The sequence below is a fragment of the Leguminivora glycinivorella genome, chromosome 16 (assembly GCF_023078275.1).
Source record: "Leguminivora glycinivorella isolate SPB_JAAS2020 chromosome 16, LegGlyc_1.1, whole genome shotgun sequence".
Lineage (NCBI taxonomy): Eukaryota > Metazoa > Arthropoda > Insecta > Lepidoptera > Tortricidae > Leguminivora > Leguminivora glycinivorella.
Window position 1 is genome coordinate 596,812 of NC_062986.1, and position 20,510 is coordinate 617,321.

Sequence of the window (20,510 nt, forward strand, 5' to 3'; positions counted from 1 at the left end):
TGCCAACCGTTTTCGGACAAGTGATAATCGGACAAAGGATTTTCGAAACATCGATAGGTTACCGTAAGTAAGTAAATATTCTTTATTGCACCATTTTACATGTTATATGTATACAGAATGTTTAGTGATAGTATAACTAGGTAACAACAGGCGGTTTTTACATGTTCCTTGAATAGCTTTTGTTTTTTTTTTTTAATTAAAATGCGCGAAATAGAAAAAAGTGTAGAAGTGGATTTTGATAGTTTTTATTATTTCGGGTTAATAAATATTTATAAACATTGTACAAGTGTCTAAATATAATAATGAATAATTTATTTATAAGTAACTCTGCGATGCGTGCTACGGGAGCGCGGCCCAACGCGCTCAATGTCCCCTGCAGCAAGCCTGGTGGCCAGGGTTCGAAGTGGCAGCGGACTGATGCTGTTCAGCGCCGAAACTTGGTTGGAGAACGCCCAGCGAATGTTGCGCTCCATACGGATATGATCTGAACAGACATAACAAAATTTATTAGGTTAAGGTAAAGGCATCGTGATAAGAAAACAGTTATATGAAGACTTGAGATAATTCTCAAGTAAACGTTGATAACAATGTCTGAACAGTATGAAATTGTTAAGTTATATAATAGGTAAATGAGTCAAGATTTCAATTAACGACCTTGAGATGCTACTTGCTTTGTTTTATCCTAATTCACTTTTTAACGTTTCATTTATACGTATGCGCCTACCTGCACAATTAATACTATACACATATGCTTAATTAAAACCCATTTCAATGTTTTTACCGTATATTATTAAGAAAGGTTATAGCTGTTACCTATAGCTGGGTCGACAATAGCGAATGCTCTCTTGAGCGCGTCTACTGTGATCATCTTGCTGCCCTGTCCCTTGCCGCCTAACTCCGCCAGGACTTCCCGCAGATATTTATCCTGAGCTTGTTGTCGTTGCCGGTATAGTTCTCGCGCGAACTCCACGCGGTCGAAGCCTTCCTCGTTCTGCTCGAAAAAAAAAACAAACCCAAAAATGGAAATGTCTGTTAGTTAGTTAGTTAGTTAGTTTTGTTGGGCATTTTCCGTAAGTCGACAACTATTGTGCCTATTTTGCGTGAATTTGACGAGGTAGCACTACTCTAGCCACCCCAGCTCCTCTACAAATCCTAGCAGTGTTTTCAGGTTGCTAAATACCTCTTTTAGTGTGTTCGGCGTACCTAGGTACTTGTTCCTATATACTTCTACCTGGTTACACTCTAGAAGAAAGTGTTTGGTGGTTTCTTCTGCTTCCATGCACGCTCTGCACATGGGACTATCGGTTATACCTATGTTATTGAGGTGTTTGTTCAGTGTGTTGTGTCCTGTAATTAATCCTACTAAAGCAATCCTGCAAAAGCGCAGTTTATGTCTGGGTGTTCTGAGTAGGATTTTTGTGAGCTTCGTATTAGGTTCGGCAAGAATTTCTTTGGTTTGTCTACATGTGTCTAATTCAACCCAGTATTTGTTGTGTAATTCTTTGTGGTGTTGAATAAGTTGGTTTTTCCTATATGATACTGCAAGCGCGGATCCAGGGGGGGGTCATGGGGGTCATGACCCCTCCTGGAGCCTAGGTTGGCCATACAAATAGACCACGTGACCCCCCCCTGGGCACGAAGCTGGATCCGCGCTTGTGATACTGGTAGGGGTATGATGGGTTCAGGTCCATATGCCGGTGTGTCTGATCCTTCTCTGGCCAGTTCATCCGCTGCATCATTCCCTCTTGATCCACTGTGCCCCTTTATCCATTGTATTATTACTTTGTTGTCTTCTTCGCACACTTCAGTGAGGCTTTGATGACATTCTAGTATTAGTTTCGAGGTAAGTTTTTCGCTGTCTAGTGCCTGAAGCACTGATTTGCTGTCTGATAATATTAGTATGTTTTCATGTTTTACCTGTCGTCTTTTTATGGCATTGCAAGCTTCTATTATTCCCACACATTCAGCTTGGAATACCGTGCTGTGTTCACCTAGGGGTTAGGAAATGTCTGTAGATGACCGGATTTTAGGACATTAAGTCATCACCGGGACCATTTTTTTTGGTGTGGAACGTTATTTAAACTACCTAAAATAACATTCCTATTAGATACACAACAACATTTTCGAAAAATCCTGAGGCACTAATTTGATTCATTCAAATGCCAAGGTCGTGGTAGTTTTTCAGATGCATCCGCCTGTAGTAATAAGTGTGCATGCAATCGTAATACCTATTTTGAGCAGAAATGTAAGTACTTGCCTCTTGGAAGAGTTTGTCCAAGTTGACTTCGTTGTTGTTCAGTTTGATCTTTAGCTGCTTCCGCACTACATCGCAGAGATTGCGAATGTCCACTTCGCTCTTTAATGGAAATTGCGCTTTTGCCACCTTCTCGAACTCTTCTATGGTAATTGTCTGGGAACAAAATTCCGAGATGTCAAGAATTCTTGTAGATTTCCTAAGTGTTAACGGAATACTCATAGGTGCTTGTAGACAGTGGTTCCAATACTTATTAATTAATTAGCTACACTGCAGGTGAGTGGTTATCAAGAGCAGCATTTAGTTATGCTTTATCCTGTCACTGATTGTCCCCCTATGCTACTAAAGTTGCGAACAAATTCTTTAAGAGCATTGAAAATGACCATCTTCTCACCTCTCCATCCTTGCTGACGCGATACAGCTGGTCTCTCAGTGTCTCCCACTGAGCTCGCAGTGACCAGTAGATATCCTCACTTAGGTGGCCGTGTAGCACGCCCCAGAAGAGCTTGACTTGAGGCTCATCCAGCATCTGCTCGGCACCGGCGCACAGGTTGTAGGCCCATTCAGCTCGCACTGATACTTGCTGATATCTGGAAATTAGTAGGACTTTGAATACCTATTCGTTATAGACTCTGGGGTGAAAACGTAATAACTAAATAGATAAAGTTTCCGCACCCTTTCTTGGACAAATAAACCTGACAAAAATCGAGAGACAAGACTCACAACTTCACAAGGCTTACGAAGGCGACGTGAAAAGGGTGCGCCATATTTGGGGATTAGAATTTCGGATGCACCAACCAGGTACTTAACAGTTAACACAGCTTTCCATCAGGCGGACCGTATGCTTGTTTGCCACCGTCGAAAAAAACCATCTTATGGATGGACAGACTGATAGACTAGACTGGGATGTCAAACATGCTTTACTTAATACCTGTCCTCTAAATACTTGGTGAGATACTCCTGCATAGAGATGGCTTGTCGCCCCTTGCCGCGCCATACGTCCGTGATGAGCACGCTCACTTCTCGCCGCGAGAGCCGAATGTTGCGGACCTTGCCAGTGTATCGGAGATATGGAGGAATGGCTGGATCCGTGCCCTATAGCCAGCGAAACATGTTATTTCTTCTACATACATTTGCCATTTTGAAAAAGGCCCAGATGCCCAAGCAATAAGGCATAGGATAAGCTGAGGTAGATATAACATTTACCAGGCCATCGAAGTATTCCAAATGATCGCTTTCTGCAGCCGGTCCCAGCTCTTTCAAAAGAACTCTGAGAATATCTCTCGAAGACAAACCGCTTGCTAGTTGCCACCATCTGAAAAATAATTGCAAGATTACCTCGACTTAGATTCGGAAAACAGAAAACTAAAATTTTCAATAATTCGTAGATCATTATTCGAACCATCTACAAATGATCGTCAGAAGCTCTTTTAATAACATTTGCAAGACTAATAATTAACTAAAGAACCTATCGTTTGGCCTCCCTATCCTTCTCAAAATTTAGTTGGTCATCCTGGTTAATGGGACTTTGTATGGGACATTACCTCGGTGTGATAACACTAACTGACCTCTCCCGTCCTCCACTGATGAAGTCCGCACAAATCTCCCACCGCGGCCGCGGAGACCCCGCACGTTCCAGCTCGCTACACCTCTCTTTGCACTCTGCTAGCTCCTCTTCTAGGCTTTTATTGCTTGCTGAACAGAAAAAGCAGCAGTGTTTATGGCCATTTTTAGGGTTCCGTAGTCAACTAGGAACCCTTATAGTTTCGCCATGTCTGTCTGTCCGTCCGTCCGTCCGTCCGTCCGCGGATAATCTCAGTAACCGTTAGCACTAGAAAGCTGAAATTTGGTACCAATATGTATTTCAATCACGCCGACAAAGTGCAAAAATAAAAAATGGAAAAATAGTTATTTGTTATACAAGGGGGCAAAGTTGTATTTTAACGCCGAGTGTAGAATTGAGAAACGAGCAAGTGAAAGGAGTCTATAGTTGAACCACGAGCGAAGCGAGTGGTTCGAGAATAGAATCCTGAACTTGCGAGTTTTTTAACACACGAGAAGACATTTGCACCCGAGTGTAACACAAAACTTTTCCCCTCACTATAGCGAAGAAACTACAACGCAAAAAATGCGTTTATCACTGCTTCCAGTACTTCCACAGGTGGTAAATCATCTTTATTACTAGATTCACCTACTTTTGTCAATTTTAAAGCAGTTAATTTGACTTTATTCAAGGTCAAATTACTTTACCCACTAGTGGATAAAATGCCTTTTTACCCGCTGGTATTAAAGGACAAAACACGTGTTTCCGAGCTAGTGGGGGGAAAAATGTTTTATTAGGGTACCCCCCCTACATGTAAAGTGGGGGCTGATATTTTTTTTCATTCCAACCCCAACGTGTGATATATTGTTGGATAGGTATTTAAAAATGAATAAGGGTTTACTAAAATGGTTTTTTAATAATATTAGTATTTTCGGAAATAATCGCTCCTAAAGGAAAAAAAGTGCGCCCCCCCCCCTCTAACTTTGAACCGTATGTTTAAAAAATATGAAAAAAATCACTAAAGTAGAACTTTATAAAGACTTTCTAGGAAAATTGTTTTGAACTTGATAGGTTCAGTAGTTTTTGAGAAAAATACGGAAAACTACGGAACCCTACACTGAGTGTGGCCCGACACGCTCGTTGGCCGGTTTTTTACTGATTCTGATGAACCATGCCTTGGATCATCGTACAGGTCTTACTTAAAAACTACTTATAATCTTCAGTGGATTTCTGAGAGAGAGTTTATGAATTATCAGTTAAGGATGTGGTACCTAAAACCTTCTTATATTTGTCCTGCAAAGCCCCTAGCTCCGCCTGCAGCTCGCCAGCCCGCTTGTCGAGCTCCGACCACTTGGTCTCCAGGCTGTCGAACTCGCGCTGCGGGACCGTTTGCGCGTACTGCTCGGACATCTTGTGGAGCTTTTGTTGGGTTGTAGAGAGTTGCTCTCTGCAACAAATACAATTGATTGGATGGGAATTTTACCCACTAAACTGACGTTGCTGAAAGGTGGGAAAGATGGAACTCCTCATAACTTCTATGTCTTTAAGCCATCAGGTTCACTGAATACTTACCTGCACCGCACCAGTGCAATGCACAGCATGACGGGGTCTTCATGCGCGGAGTCGGCAGGCGCGCTCTCCAGCTCTCACCGCAGCTGTAGAGCCAGGTTCTCTAGGTAGAGCCTACCTGCACCGGTCCAGCGCGATACGCAGCATGACGGGGTCTTCATGCGAGCAGTCGGCAGGCGCGCTTTTCAGCTCTTGCAGCCGCAGCTGTAGAGACAGGTTCTCGAAGTACAGCGTGTAGCGAGCGTCGCGCTCGCGCGCCAGGCTGAGGTATTCGGAGAAGTGCTCGTCTTTTATCTGCAAGAAAATTTGACCAAAATTAGGGAGCACATTATTGTTTCCTGGAGAATCTCTGGAAATATTTAGAACCTGTGAAAGAGACTCCATTAGAGTTATCAATAATAGAATAGAATCTACTACTACTACAGAGAAACATTGTGGTACGTGGTACATACCTACCATCAGTACCGTTCCTACCAGTACCCAGTACGGGTTAGCGCCCCTTGGATTTCACGAAGTTCGAATTCGGCTCGCTCCCCCCTAGATCCAGGCCTGTTACCTACAAATACTGTATCTATCCTAATGGACACATAAGTTACCTAAACGACTTTACGGCACAAGCGTGTCGCCGCCTGCTGGCTTTTTAAAAACCAGTCAACTGTTTTTGAAGAATCCTCATCTTGCAAAAGGGTGTTCATCTCTATGACACGATTGCTAAGCAGAAAACCCAGGAAGGACCAGATTAAGGACGGGTTGATTATTACATAGGGTTTCTTCGAGAACTTATAGCGATCACACTTTCGAGTTGTGAGACAGAATTTGTTACAGAAAGCGAATGCAAGCGTCAACCTTTCCAATTTCCTTTTTTAGCTTTGAGATCTGAAGTGTAAGGTCCTGGTTCTGTGCGCGCATTTCTTCAGTTTTCTTCTGCATCTTCTTCATTTTCTCATCTCTAGCTGCCTTCCGCGTTGATATACCAAACACTCTCTGAAACGTTAACGGATGTTAGATAATATCTCGCTCGTTTTAACAGGAACTTCCTTGCTACCTAGATACAGATGAAGATAGTTTTGAACCCAAGCTTGGCAAATAAAGAGTAGACATTAAAAAATGGCAACATCGTAGGGTCCGGACGTGTTTTGCCACTTTTTAATTACTACATTTTTTCTGTTTACTCCAAATATAGGAAGTCTATTTCCAACCAAACGTTAGATGGGCCATAAAGGCATATTTAAAAATATTTTAAGCGGGTTACTCACGTATTAAGTCGATATAACGCTCGACATGTTTCGCTCCATTTCCGAGGAGCTTTTTCAAGAGTAACGACCCCGCCTCTACACGTTGAGAGCGCGGCACATAAATTTTAAATATGTCTGAGTCTCACGTGAGTTTTATAGTTAAAATGGGCCATAAATGGTTTAAATTGTGACTTCCCACCGGCCACCTTATGTCCATTTGCTACTATCGCTGCTGACTATTACCTCTCTACGAGTAGAGCACTAGACCCTATAAAGCATAATAATAATAGGGTACCTATTTAGTTACATCAGTAGGTATGTTTTGATTGTAACCGCCACCAAAGTACAGTCACCGTCAATAACATCGCTCAAGAAAGAAGGTCGTAGAAATATCTGATACCATCTTATTTCTAGAGCCAGGGGTGAGCGTGCACGAGGTGACTGTGACAACTTTGATAAATTTGTCTGTCTGCTTTATCTAGTGTCTTGTTTAAAAACAAAGCAAGATTTACGATTAGGTATATAGATAAGATACTACTCTAGATTAATCTAGATTTAACATAGAGACAGCCTACACAGGTATGATGATCACGTTTATCATTTATGTCAGTTATGTCATATAAAGTCAAGTTGCAACACTGATAACTATTACATACAAAGTAATCTTTATTAAAAAAAAATGTTTTATCGCTAAGTCAGTTATGTAACGGCTTTCACTTTTAACCGTTTGACCTCCACAGGTGTCAAACGACGAGAGGGTATCACTATCACCCAATTTATTCATGCATTCCGATAAGGGCGATAAGTTTCAGGATGTCATGCTACGAGCGAAACCTACGGCGTTTAACCCTTAAATGCATAGTGATGTATATATGTATCATGCATTTTTGACTCTATTGACAGCATGTCAAAATTCAAATTTGAATAAATATTTGTCAAGGTCATGCATTTAAGGGTTAAAGTGTTACACCCTATAAGGCCCCGGTAGTAACAGTGTTCACTAACCCTCTGCGGACCTTACGTAATTGGTATAAGGTTTACAATAGCCAGATAATAATGGTGCATAATATAAATATGTGAGGTGAAAGTAGTTTCGCTACACAATAAGTAGGTCAAAATTCAATTAATGTAAGGTGTCAATCGACGAGGAATTGCTTTAGTGCCTAATATTTTTCTTTATACCATATCTTTGCCAAACACCATAGCCCATGGACGCCACAATACTGTGTGTTTGTATGCTTAGTACTTTGTAGCAAAGTTTAGTTTAGCCGTGTCACATATGGCTCCTTGGTTGAGGAGATATTTTTAGAACAGAAGTAATGTTTGCTATTTGTCTAACTAAATTAACTACTAGTCGTGCTTGACTAATAAATATTTAGTTTTAATGATAAGACTGAGAAACACTAAGTGTGATGAAAATACATGGACTAAAACTAATATTTGATTTTTGATAACATTTTTATTACAATGTAATAACAATCTAAGTTATAACAAATAATACTTCTTAGAATTAGTCATGATAACAGCAAAATTACAATGTACATTACAGAGTATATTAGTGAAGTTAGGCATGTGTGTGTAGAGTGTAGTACTCATAATTATAGAGAGCCTTGTGTGCTTGGAGATATGATAAACAAGTTTCTATTGTTTCTTATCACACCAGGTCTGTACTTGTTTGTGTATGCTTTTAATATCTTCTGCATACGTCCTGCAGCAGCCTCCTACATATTTAACACCCAAGTCTAACCATTTGTGGACATAATTGTCCAATCGTTGCATCTTATCTCCCTCTGTCCAGCCAAAGTCCTTGGTGTACTTTTCACCTGAATTTGGGTACACTATAAGGGGTATTGGGCCCATCCTGTCATCATTGATGCCACTTAGCAAAGGAACGATGTTAGCAGGAGCAGTGCAGTTTACTCCTATAGCTATAATTTGCTCCGGATTTAAATCATAACATTTCCTTGCAACAGTTTGGTAATCTTCTCCATGAGAAATATGTTTCTCATCCTTACAACTGAAAGACAGCCATGCTTTGGTCTCAGGGTAATCTTTTAACAGTTCAACAAGCATCACAGCCTCCTTTTCACATGGCACAGTTTCAAATGCAAGTACGTCAACGCCAGAGGTAATTAGGGCCTCGATGCGAGGTCTGTGCCAGTCTCTCATAGTCTCAGCCGACGTGGTGTCGGCATAGGCCCCGTTGTACTCTGAACCGTCGTGTAAATGTGCGCCATATGGTCCGACCGACCCTGCTATCAAAGGGTTTCGATTTGAAGTATTATTGTTAGCATATTCCTCGAGGTATACCTTTCTCGCTTCTTTTGCGAGTCCCACTGCACTTTTGATTAAATCTAAGCCTGCTTCAGGCGATATTCCAAGGTATTTTACGAACCCTCCGACGGAAGCCTGATACGTGTTGGTGCTGATGATGTCCGCGCCCGCCTTGAGGAAGTCGAGGTGCGTCTTGTACACGTCGCGCGGGTGGGTCTGCAGGAAGCGCGCCGTCCACAGCGGGTCCCCATCGACGTTGTCGCCGACGTGGCAGGACAGCTGCGACGAGAACCCACCGTCCAAAACTTTAACCTTAGATGACGCATCTGCCATTGTTCACGTTACAAAGGTTACTTACTACAATGTAAAAAATGCAATGCGCTTCCGGAATCTTTAAACAGAATGAGCAGAGATAGTTGAGTGTTTGGGCTTATATTATCAATCGTTTATCGCGATATGTTTGGTTTGGAAAATGTAAACAAAAATAAATGATACGAAAAAAGTGAATGTCACAGTCACGTTGACATTTGTCAAAACCGGTTTATTGTTTAAGGCATGATTTAAAACGACCGCGTTTTCTGTCTGTCGTGTGTTTTAAGGCTCCGCGCACACGGGCGACAAAACTGTTTTGTCTCCGTCGCTCGGTCTATGGGCTAGTATGAAGGTGCGCACACGAGGCGTCGCAACTTTTAATACAAATACGACGGAGACAAAACAGTTTTGTCTCCCGTCTGGGGGGGCCTAAGGGGAAGTCCTGCAGTTTTCATATCTGTTGAGTTTGAAACAAGAAAATATGCATGCTGTCCCCCTCTAACGTACTTACATTTGAATCAAGAATTGTGATATCCGTTCATCTCTGATATGTATTGCATTATCATAGGCTTGTTTTATATCAATAAGCGTATTTGAATATGTAACACTATATTTTATAAGCTCATTAAAAGCTTCTCGATAAATCTGGAACATACAATTTTATTGTATAATAAAGTTTAATATGCCAAAGCTTTCCCGATATGTATAAGTTTGTGCAAAAATACCCCCACCTCGAGCACTTCGTCGTGATACTGCTGTTGCGTATGTAAAACTTCACTGGATGCTTTCTTAACATGTTTTAATTTTAATGCCACTGTAGACTGTATTTCTTTCAAATGTTTTGGAAAACTATTTCTGACATTAGCTGAGTACATAATTTTATGTTACTTCCCAACGTATGGCGATAAAGTAAATGGCAAAGTTACCTAGAAACTTTTAATTGGTTTGTTGTAGTGATTATCAAGAGGTGTGATAATACTGATAAGTGTTAGAAATGGTGACAAATTGATAGCCACTCCATACTTTTTACCTTGCTAATCTGACATATATAGTAGAACCCAAAGATATGTATGAAAAGATTTTAAAGAACCAAGACTTTGGCAAGAACCCACCAAGAACCCAAGTCTTCGCGGGTCTTTTTTTTAGTCTTGGTGGTTGAGGGTTGCGCTATTTACGGTTTTTACGGTTTTGTCTATAGTCAGGGTTGCAGTGCTGCCACCTGTAGACGATAGATGTAAAGTAGTGGATGTGACGTCATTGACATTACTGTCCGACGGGAATGGGAAATCAGAAATGGCTGCGATAGGTAGTGGACGGGGAACGATGGATTCCCAAAATCAAGTGCAAAGTGATGAAACTGTAGACCGTTTAAAATTACTTTATCCAAATGTGAACGAAGAAGAAACCCCTTTGCCGCGATCATGGAGTGCCAAGGACAAGTTCAGCTACATTGGGCTGTCGCAAAATAATCTTCGAGTGCACTACAAAGGTAGGAACTTTCGTTTGTTTATGGATTGAGTAACTCGCTAAACTTCATTAAAACACTTTATACTTAATCAGATGTGTATGAGAATGCAAGCAACTGCGTAGTTATGTTGCAAAATATCTGACGTGTCATAAATCTCACGTACAGTTGAAGCATCACATACAAACGCAGAGTGTAACAAAGAAATCAGCTGATCGCATACTTTGCATCAACACTCCGAAATAAATGTTGAATACTGGGTCCCGCAAATTCCGTCTGAAATCGTGTGGGCTGCGCGTTATTCCTTGTTAAAAAATCAGTTATTATTGGCGTAACATTTAACATTTTATTAATGCATTTCAACATTCATTGTTAAATCTTCTTAATAGTAAAATATATTATACGCAAGGAATGGTATGTTTAACACAACACCATACAAATTTTGTATTATACATACTATATTCGCATGATTCTAATTGATTCATGTCACTGTTTTTCTAGTAGGCATATCATCAGTAATCTTGTAAATGCAAATTACATTTATTATTAGAGATGGGCCGAATATGGACTTTGCCGAATACGAATATTCGGCCGAACATTCGGTTCAGCTCTTACCGAACCGAACATTCGGCCGAATATTCGGTTACGCCATATTTTTAAAGAGGATATTCATTAAAACTATTAAATGATTTATAATGGTTACATATATTACTTCAACTATGTTCTTATGATTTAGTGGATGACTAAAACTTATTTAAAACAACTCTGAAGTTTGAACTCTTCTCAACTCGTAAATTACGGTTTTCTAACTTTTTTACAAAACAATTGCATTTATATTTTGACGCACAGGTAATTATCTCTTTTTAGTAGTTCCTTAGAAAGCTACTAGAATAGGAGATTATTATCCAATGGAATATGTAAGATCTTCATTAGTTATTTACTTTGTTTATTCGGTAAATATTCGGCAATGCAACCGAACTATTCGACCGAATACGAACATTGAAAAACTTGCCGAATATGCCGAATACCGAATATTAACCGAATATTCGGCCCATCTCTATTTATTATCAATGAGGTGTCCAGGGTTAGTCATTTAACACTTTTACTTGTTTACTGCTATTTTCTACAGTATAATTATATATAGCTCAGTATCAGCTGTTCCCGCACGAGTTATATTTTTTTACATTAATTTAGTGTTTTAGATGTACTGTGAAAGGTGTCCCCACATTGAAATGAAATGAAATGAAATTAAATGAAATGAAATGAAATGAAATGAAATATTTATTTTCCAAGTAGGCATATTACAATGCGCTTATGAACGTCAAATAAAACTACGCCGGCTCTAACCCTACGCCTCAGCCTCGAGAAGATTTCAGTCCCCCCTCAGTTGGAGGAGGGTATCCACTATGGGACCGGCAAGAAACTCGGCGGGCCACTTCTTTTCAAAACATTACATCTTATATTTAACATGCATTAAAAAAAAACAAGATACAATTTAATAAGCAAAAGTATTCATAAAAAAAATATTAACACAAGAAATTATACAAAGTACAAAGCTATTATGATTATTAATAAGAGATGTTAGAGATGTATAGAGTCTCTAAGTGTCAAAGTACATCTAAAAAAATTATACATGAAGAAAAAAACCGAATAACTAAAATAACTTTAGAGTTGTAAAAGACTCTTGTTGTCTTAAGCAAAGGAAAAAAAATATATATATGTATACTTAATCTACTTTTTTCCTTGGAGATGTATATGGTCTCCAAGAGTCAGAAAGAAAAATAAACAAACAAGGACCGAACAGAGTGCCTCAACGTAATCTCATTCAAAATTAATGTTACATAGAAAAGCATAGCCCCTATTAGCTGAAACAGACCGGTCTTCACAAACAGCACCCGTTCACGAATATGGCGCGCATCTCAGCCATCGCCTCCCTCAACCTTCATTCGGGAAGGTGGCGACCCGATCAACGACGTCACCGTAAGCAAAGACTTTTTAGCGAGCATGACATGTTCAAGCTGTCCGGGCTGTATTAAATATTCCAATAATAAGTGAATACGGTATACCTAGATGTAAGACACAACATTCCGTGCTTGTATGTTACATAGTTTAAATTGACTTAATTGAAAACAAGATCTTGGGAGATGTAAAAGGTCCCCACAGTCAATTATAATTAATGGGATATAATAAAAAATAAAAATTTGGAGGTGTAAAGGTTCTCCAAGTGTCAAAAGAACTAGAAATAGAAAAAAAAATGCGTATGAAATACAAATTTCACGTCAAGAGACTGTTAAGCTAGCAATCTCCAACTAATTCTACAGAATACATAACTAGTATGTACTCAACAAGTCAATATATATATATACCAAATTATAATTATACAATAATAAGGATCAATAATTTAAACAGCCAGTAGCAACAGCGCCTTAAGCATGACACAATGTCTCCCGGGACACTGCTAGCAAAACTATGACAGATTTTGAGCCTGGATAGTCGGCCATGGTGTAGTATCTCCCAGGTAATCATCAATTTTGTAGTACCCCTTTTTGAGAAGTGCACTTTTTATGTACTTCTTGAATGAAGTAAAGGGCAGATCCCATGCCTCTAAGGGTACCTTATTATAAAATGTTACACAGTTTCCCAGGAACGATTTCTTCACTTTCTGTAGACGAAACTTGGAAACCGCTAGCTTATGTTTGTTCCGTGTATTATAACTATGAATATCTGACAGTTTCTTAAAGGACTCTATATTCTTATGAGTATACATTATCACATCTAGTATGTATTGTGAAGCTACTGTAAGGATGTCTATCTCCTTAAAGCGTTCCTTCAGTGAGTCACATGACGCCATGTTGTAGATAGATCGTATTGCCCGTTTCTGGAGAACGAAGATGGTTTGAATATCTGCTGCTTTTCCCCAGGCCAATATGCCGTAAGACATAACACTATGAAAGTAACTGAAATAAACTAGGCGAGCTGTCTCCACATCAGTTAATTGCCTAATTCTCCTTACGGCATACGCGGCAGAGCTCAACCTTTTTGCTAGGGCAGATATATGAGGACCCCATTGCAGATTGCAATCTAAAGTAAGACCAAGAAAGAGCGTATTCTCGACAAGGTCCAGGTTTTCGCCATTCAGCGTGATGGTAGTATCTGTCTTCCTTACATTGGGTAAAGAGAATTTAACACATTTCGTCTTCTTGGCATTAAGGAGCAAGTTATTTGCTGTAAACCATTCTAGTACCTCCTTCAAAGTTTCATTCACATGGCTATAGTCACTCAGTTGCCTATCAACTTTGAAAATTAGTGAAGTATCATCAGCAAATAAGACTATCTCACATTTGTTCTTTACAAGACATGGCAAATCATTTATATACACAAGGAAAAGAAAAGGTCCCAGAATAGAACCCTGTGGTACTCCAAGCTTTACAGTTGTACCGTTAGATTCAGTACCATTTACAACCACTTTCTGGGTTCTTTCGTTTAAGTAAGATTCAACAAGCTGTAAAGCTTTAGAGGATAGACCGTAGTGCTTCAGCTTGTGTAGTAGTGTGTCGTGTTCCACACAATCGAAAGCTTTGGAGAGATCGCAGAAAATACCGATAGCATCTAACGAGAGTTCCCAGGCATCGTATATGTGCTTGATTAGCACAGAGGCAGCATCTGCCGTCGAACGACCTCGTGTAAAACCAAATTGCTGATGCTGAAGTAATCCATTCGTGTTAAAATGTCGAAGCAACTGGTTCAATATAATTTTCTCAAACACTTTGCTGAGAACGGGAAGTATGGAAATTGGTCTGAAATTTCCAAGGTCATCCTTGCTGCCTGATTTAAACAGAGGAATAACCTTACTATACTTCATCAGATTGGGAAACACACATTCCCTAACACAAGCGTTAAACACATCGGCTAGATAAGGTGCCACGACGTCAATAATTGAATACACGACTTTCACAGATATCCCCCAAATGTCCTCACTGTTTTTAACTTTTAAGGACTTGAAAGTTTTAATAATCTCTTCGGGGTCAGTAAATTGGAAATATAATTCCATGCTGCATTTCTTAACATTGTAATTGTCCAAGTAGAGACCTGCCTTAACTACAGAGGAGTTTAAATTCCGTGTAGTATCAGTGGCTATGTTGGTGAAAAGCAACATCGTCGTCTGCAGACAATACTTGGTCTTGAACTTTTAGTGTGTAATGGCCATCACGGGGTTTCGTCTTCCCGGTTTCAGCGTTTATCATATTCCAGGTAGCTTTTATTTTATTGTCTGCCGACCTGACCTTCTTGCTTAAGAATGCAGACTTAGCCGCGGCGCAAACTTTCTTAAACACTTTTGAATACCTCCTTACATATTCAGTAAAATTTTCATCATGGTTAAAATTCCTCATTTCATACAGGTCATACAATCTCTTCCTGCTTCTGTGGATACCGACGGTGGCCCAGTCACTAAACTTTGACTTCAATTGGCCTTGCTGTACAGTCTTCGTCTTAAAAATATTCTTGTGGACGTCGTGGATGACACTCGACAGTTCCCCGTATAATGTATCAGGATCTTGCTTGCTTATACCTGTCAAAGTAGGTACCTGCGATATAATAGATTCTCTAAACTTATCCATTCGGCTAGCAGTGATAGGCCTATACGTAATCGCTTGCTGTTGTTTTACAATGTTGACTTGGAAATAAGCTTTCTGACCACAGTGATCAGAGCTGAAACAACTAAAGACATCTTTCTTTTCAACTTCACAATTACAGAATATATTATCCAAACAAGTCGCCGTACTGGCTGTAATTCTTGTGGGCTCGTGGAAAAGCGGAAACAAGTCAAAAGACTGAAAAAGATTTAAGAATCTAACTGTGTGTCCATGCGTGGGATCTAGTATATTAACATTAAAGTCCCCACAAATTATTATCTTCTTACTGCTAACAAACACTCGTCTCAACGCATCTTCCATCACAGACTCAAAAACGCTAAAATCCGCCGAAGGTGGTCTGTAGACGCACATTATAATGTGATCCTCCAATTCTATACATGATATTTCTATAGTTCGCTCAGTAGAAAGTTTAACTATGTCATTTCTTTCTTTACATTTAAATTTATTTTTTACTATAATCAATGATCCCCGTGAATGGCGGACTTTCTACTGAACGAGCTAATTATGTCATAATTACAGATATTAAATACTAATAATTCATATTCTTTGAGCCAGTGCTCCGTAACGCACATGACATCAATATCTTGTGATTCTAAGAAAAGAACCACCTCTAACTCTTTGCTGGAGAAGCCCTGTAGGTTTTGGTGAACTAACCTAAGCTCACGGGGCCTCTCCGCTGTCTCAGCCGTCAGTTTAAATGCTGTGGGCGGCCCGCGGGGGAGGCTGCGCACGCGCCGGCGCTCGCCGCGCGGCCGGCACCGTTGCCACTGGCCGAAATGTCAAAAAACCCCGGTTCTACGTTGTAAGCTAGTAATTTTGCTGTCGTCACTTTACAATTCCGTGGTACATTCAAATAATTATCTCTTAGTCTAAAACGGTAATTATTTCTTTTATACATAATGTTCAGATCAATAAAATGGTAAGCGCTTTCGTAACAAGTCGCATTGTACAACATGGAATTTAACTCCGACACTCTAACGTTGTGCTCATGGGAAACAGAGTCGGAATACGGAAAAGAGCATAAAATAATTTTATAAATTCCATGTCGCTCAATGTCGGACAGCGTGCGTATGAGGGATCCCACGTGAGATCTCTTCACACCCACACTATCGCCGAGGTGTATAATCAGAGTGGTGCCACTGTCAAACTTGTCCCTCGCCAGGCGGCGCACGACCGATTCGACGGAGGCACCACGCAAACACACATTTGTTACACTTTGCCGGAGACATTCACCCAGCAGCACGCCGAGGCCGGCCCCGATTGCGTCAGAATAGATGACCGTCGACCGCGGAGGGTCCCGGCTCCGAGCGCGCGGAGCGCCGGGCGCCGCGCTCGACGCGCGCGCCGGCGACGGGGCCGGCGGCCGAGGCTCAGGCTCGACGGTCAGCCGCTCCAGAGCCAGCCGCAGGAGGCTCGACGGTGTCGGGGCCGGCGACCGCGGCTCAGGCTCGACGGTCAGCCGCTCGAGAGCCAGCCGCAGGAGGCTCGGCGGCGACGGAGCCGGCGCGGCGACGGCGGGGCTCGGCGGGACAGGGCGGCGGGCGGCGGGTTCGGGCTCGGGCGCGGGCGCGGGGCTCGGGCGCGGCGCGAACAAGGCACGCAGCGCGGGCGACCCCGGCGCCGCCAGCGCGGCACGGAGCGCCGGCGAGTGCGGCGCGGCGGGGCGCCGCCGAGCAGGCGCAGGCGAGTCCATGCACACCGGGTACCCGCTCGATGGATCTAGAACATTATTCATAAAAGATATGTACTCGTGTAATGCTTTACTTGTCAATTCATATCTATTATTCAGGTCTTTCAGTTTTGATTCTAATTTGTACAATTCATCGGAGCGACTGTTCAACTCCTGTGCTGTCAGGTCGAGTCGGTGTTGACAATTTAGAAGTTCATCGCTTAAGGCGACACTGTTACATCTGGACTGTATTGTCTTAAACATAGAATTTTGTCGTTTAACTAAAAGCTTTGATTTCTTTATAAATTTGCTTAACTTTAAGTATTTTTTAATTTTATTTGACCCCTTCAATGTCACTCTGGGATCACTGCCGCCCTCTAAGTGCACAGACTCCTTTAAATCTACATGGTCCTTCATTGGGGAGCACGGTGCACTGTCATGAACCACATCTAAATCGAAGCTATTAAATTCAGCAAATATACTTAAATTGTTTTCAGCCGGAGCGGAGTTCCCGGAGCAATACTTGCAATACCGTTTTGAATCCGACTCCTGCAGTTGCTGCTCGAGGTCCCGGATGCGTTGTAATGCCTGCTCATGTATCTCTTGGCAATGCTGGAACCTTTCTACGACTGCCTGGAGTTCATCTCGTTGTCCTTGCAGGTCTTCATACTCGACATCTTGATTGGCTAGCTGATTTTTGAGGCTTGTGTTTGTTCTTACAACACGCTCAATCTCCTGCTCACTCTCCTCCTGTTCCTGAAGGAGCTTTTTGTTGAACTCATTAGCTAATTTAAGTTCTTCCTGTAGTTGCTTCATTCTAGCCATTATCACATCCCGACGTGTTGTCATCTTAGTAGTTTGTTCTGTAACATTATTCATCATGTGAGATATTTAAGCCTAAATGTATTGTTAAAATATATTAATTAGGGCTTTGACAGGATATATTGTAACTAAGATAACAAGAATATGGAATCACTGCCTTGATAATAACAAGATTTCATATAACAAACTTTGTAATTCACTTTGTTGCAAGTTACACGGGATACCAGTGAGTAAGGTTTTATTAGTTTGTGTTGGTTTAACAAAGAAAATATAAATATGGGAAGTTAAAATACTATTATGTAGATCAAGTGTTTAGAAACATAAAACACAAAAATAACCTATAACAGTTACTAGTTCAATACAAATACACTGTAAAACTACACTTAAATATTAAGTAAGCAATACTCATCTGTAAATATCTTCCAAAAAACACCACTAAATACGGTGTAATTTTAAATCTTGAACGTTACTCCGTTGACAGTTGTCGTACATTATTTATATGTGTACATTATATTTGTTTATTATTCTAGTTTAGATGACCAGTAATGATTTTAGTAGGCAAGTGTATGCTTGACCCGTTTGAGGTCCAAGATTTGATAAACATGTAACACAATGTTAAAGCCATAATGTTTGTCACATTTTAATAGTAGCTTGCACACTGTATCCTTAAAAACATATTATATTACAGTGTGTTTGGTCAGCGGTGTCGGAGCTTTTAAGGTTTTAAGGACGTAAACTACAATCAATTTTATCGGATTATTACCATACGATTTTTTTTTTGTGTCAATGGTAATTAAATGGCGGCAATTTTAAAATTTCAAAGAGCTGAATACGGGTGCACGTGGTATTTCTGAAATTATTGGTGTGTTATCGGTCCTATCTTTGCAAAAAAAATTTCGTTAGAGAGCTCATTAAATACGCAAACTAACTAAGCTAATTGTTGACTCAACTATTTGGACAATGAAGTCAAAAAAAATATGAAAAATAAATAACAGTAATAAATTTACCTCAATTTTTCAATTAATTTCATTTTGCATGAAAACTAGGTCCTTAAAGGTTTTTGTTGTTGTCATTTGTTAGTACAGGATGTAAGCTAAAAAACAACACCATAATTACAGTTATACCTTAAGTACTTTAGGAATTACAGGGGCTCAAACATGCACCGAAAAATTCGGATTTTTTTGTAGGAAGGGAAAAAATAAACAAAGTGTTGTAATAAAAATGTAATAACGTAAAGTTCCGAATAAGTTAACTTAACAAAAAATAAAACAAATTAAAGTAACTGTTCAAAGTGCCCCTCTAGATTTTGAAGACAAGCAGTTGCTCTTATCGCAACTTGCTGCGTAGACTGTCGAATCATTTCCGACAGACTGGGGTTCACTTTGAACAGTCACTTTTATTTGTTTTCTCTTATTTTTTTATTACCTATTAGCAATACCTTGTTTAATTTTTTCCCTTCCTGCGACAAATCTACACTTTTTGGTGCATTTGAGGACCTCTAATTCCTAAAGTACTTAAGGTATAACTGTAATTGTTTTTTAGCTTACATCAGTTACATCCTGTACTAACAAATGACAACAACAAAAACCTATCTTAATGACCTAGTTTTCATGAAAATTTTAATTAATTGAAAAATTTAGGTGATTTTTTAATTATTATTTATGTTTAATAATTTTTTTGGCCTTGTTATTGAAATGGTTGAGTCGAGAATAATTAGCTTCATTAGTTTTCTTATTTAATAAGCTCTCTAACGACATTTTTTTTTACAACAATAGGACTGGTAACAGACAGATAATTCCAGAAATACCACGCGCACCCGTATTCAGCTCTTTGTAATTTTGAAATTGCCGCCATTTAATTACCGTAGACACAAGTAAAAATTCGCTTGGTAATTTATCGATAAAATTGATTGTAGTTTACGTCCTTAAAAGCTCCGACACCGCTAACCAAACACTGTATGTAAATTCTTTTTTGCATTCCATGTTCCATAAGCATTGAAACATACTTTTTTTTATACTTATGTCATAATGCAGTAATTTGTTTTTAATAGTTTTTATTATATAAAAAACAATAGAAAAGATATGCAGTTATGCACAGGCCATGCCAAGGTGGAATGTTTTGCTTTTAAACATAAATATAATCAGTTAACATAATAATACTTTCCAGTAGATGGTTTGTGACAGGGTATTTGACAGTATTTAAAATGACCATTTTGCACAAGACATGACACAAACCACTAATGCTAATAAAAATATATAGTTAGCAGTTATTTTCTAGACACAATTTCTGATTTATTTTGAACTATAAAGAACATGTTGTGTGTAACATGTAATTCAATTTCCTTGTATCTTTTCTGACACTGCAAAAATAGAAAATGATCTGATTAGGTAGTATTGAAATAACCAATGGCATCGGTGGGTCACATCCGATTTTATCCGACCTTCCATCAGTCCTCAAAAATAGGGTAAATTTGCATGCATTTTTGGTGTAAATTTACCCTCCTCTAAAAATGCTTACATATTTTGGCACCTAGAATATCAGAATTTAGTCAGGTCCTAACCTGCACCAAGCGCCATTGCGGTCGGCCGGGTTATCATATCAGCAGATAAGGCTGCTCGGGTCTGTAGTAGCCTTGAGTCCATCAATACCGGCTAAGTCACCGTCAATAGAACTTGTGAACAATGTAAACAAACCTTGTAGTCAAAATGTCTT

At 39.9% G+C, this 20,510-nt stretch overlaps 2 protein-coding genes across 4 annotated transcripts in view; one reads left to right on the top strand and one right to left on the bottom strand.

The window, feature by feature from the left end:
• Positions 1-250: 250 nt before the first annotated feature.
• Positions 251-9,396, bottom strand: LOC125234818 (translin-associated factor X-interacting protein 1-like). The gene is made up of 11 exons (XM_048141225.1): positions 8,273-9,396; positions 6,213-6,350; positions 5,485-5,660; positions 5,069-5,244; positions 3,823-3,949; positions 3,461-3,569; positions 3,186-3,349; positions 2,649-2,844; positions 2,258-2,410; positions 814-991; positions 251-484 (listed from the first exon to the last, which is right to left on the bottom strand). Exons 1-11 carry the CDS (start codon positions 9,206-9,208, stop codon positions 312-314), a joined length of 2,526 nt encoding a protein of 841 aa, XP_047997182.1. The 5' UTR covers positions 9,209-9,396; the 3' UTR covers positions 251-311.
• Positions 9,397-10,446: 1,050 nt separating this feature from the next.
• Positions 10,447-20,510, top strand: part of LOC125234464 (ran-binding protein 10) — a 113,449-nt gene continuing 103,385 nt past the window's right edge. For 2 of the 3 annotated variants that reach the window (XM_048140724.1, XM_048140723.1), the window contains exon 1: positions 10,448-10,676. In XM_048140724.1, coding sequence (XP_047996681.1) covers positions 10,481-10,676 — 196 coding nt within the window. In that variant the 5' untranslated portion in view covers positions 10,448-10,480. Of the gene's footprint in view, positions 10,677-20,510 lie in introns of all 3 variants that reach the window. The other variant, XM_048140722.1, reaches the window with a different exon arrangement.

What these genes read in the sequence shown, in the direction of transcription:
- LOC125234818 (XM_048141225.1), bottom strand. Translation starts at nt 9,208, where the DNA reads ATGGCAGATGCGTCATCTAAGGTTAAAGTTTTGGACGGTGGGTTCTCG. An exon ending in TAAAAAAGGAAATTGGAAAG is followed by an intron (nt 5,661 to 6,212) that starts GTTGACGCTTGC and finishes ATTTTCTTGCAG; the next exon opens with ATAAAAGACGAGCACTTCTC. An exon ending in GCGTCAGCAAGGATGGAGAG is followed by an intron (nt 2,411 to 2,648) that starts GTGAGAAGATGG and finishes TTTTGTTCCCAG; the next exon opens with ACAATTACCATAGAAGAGTT.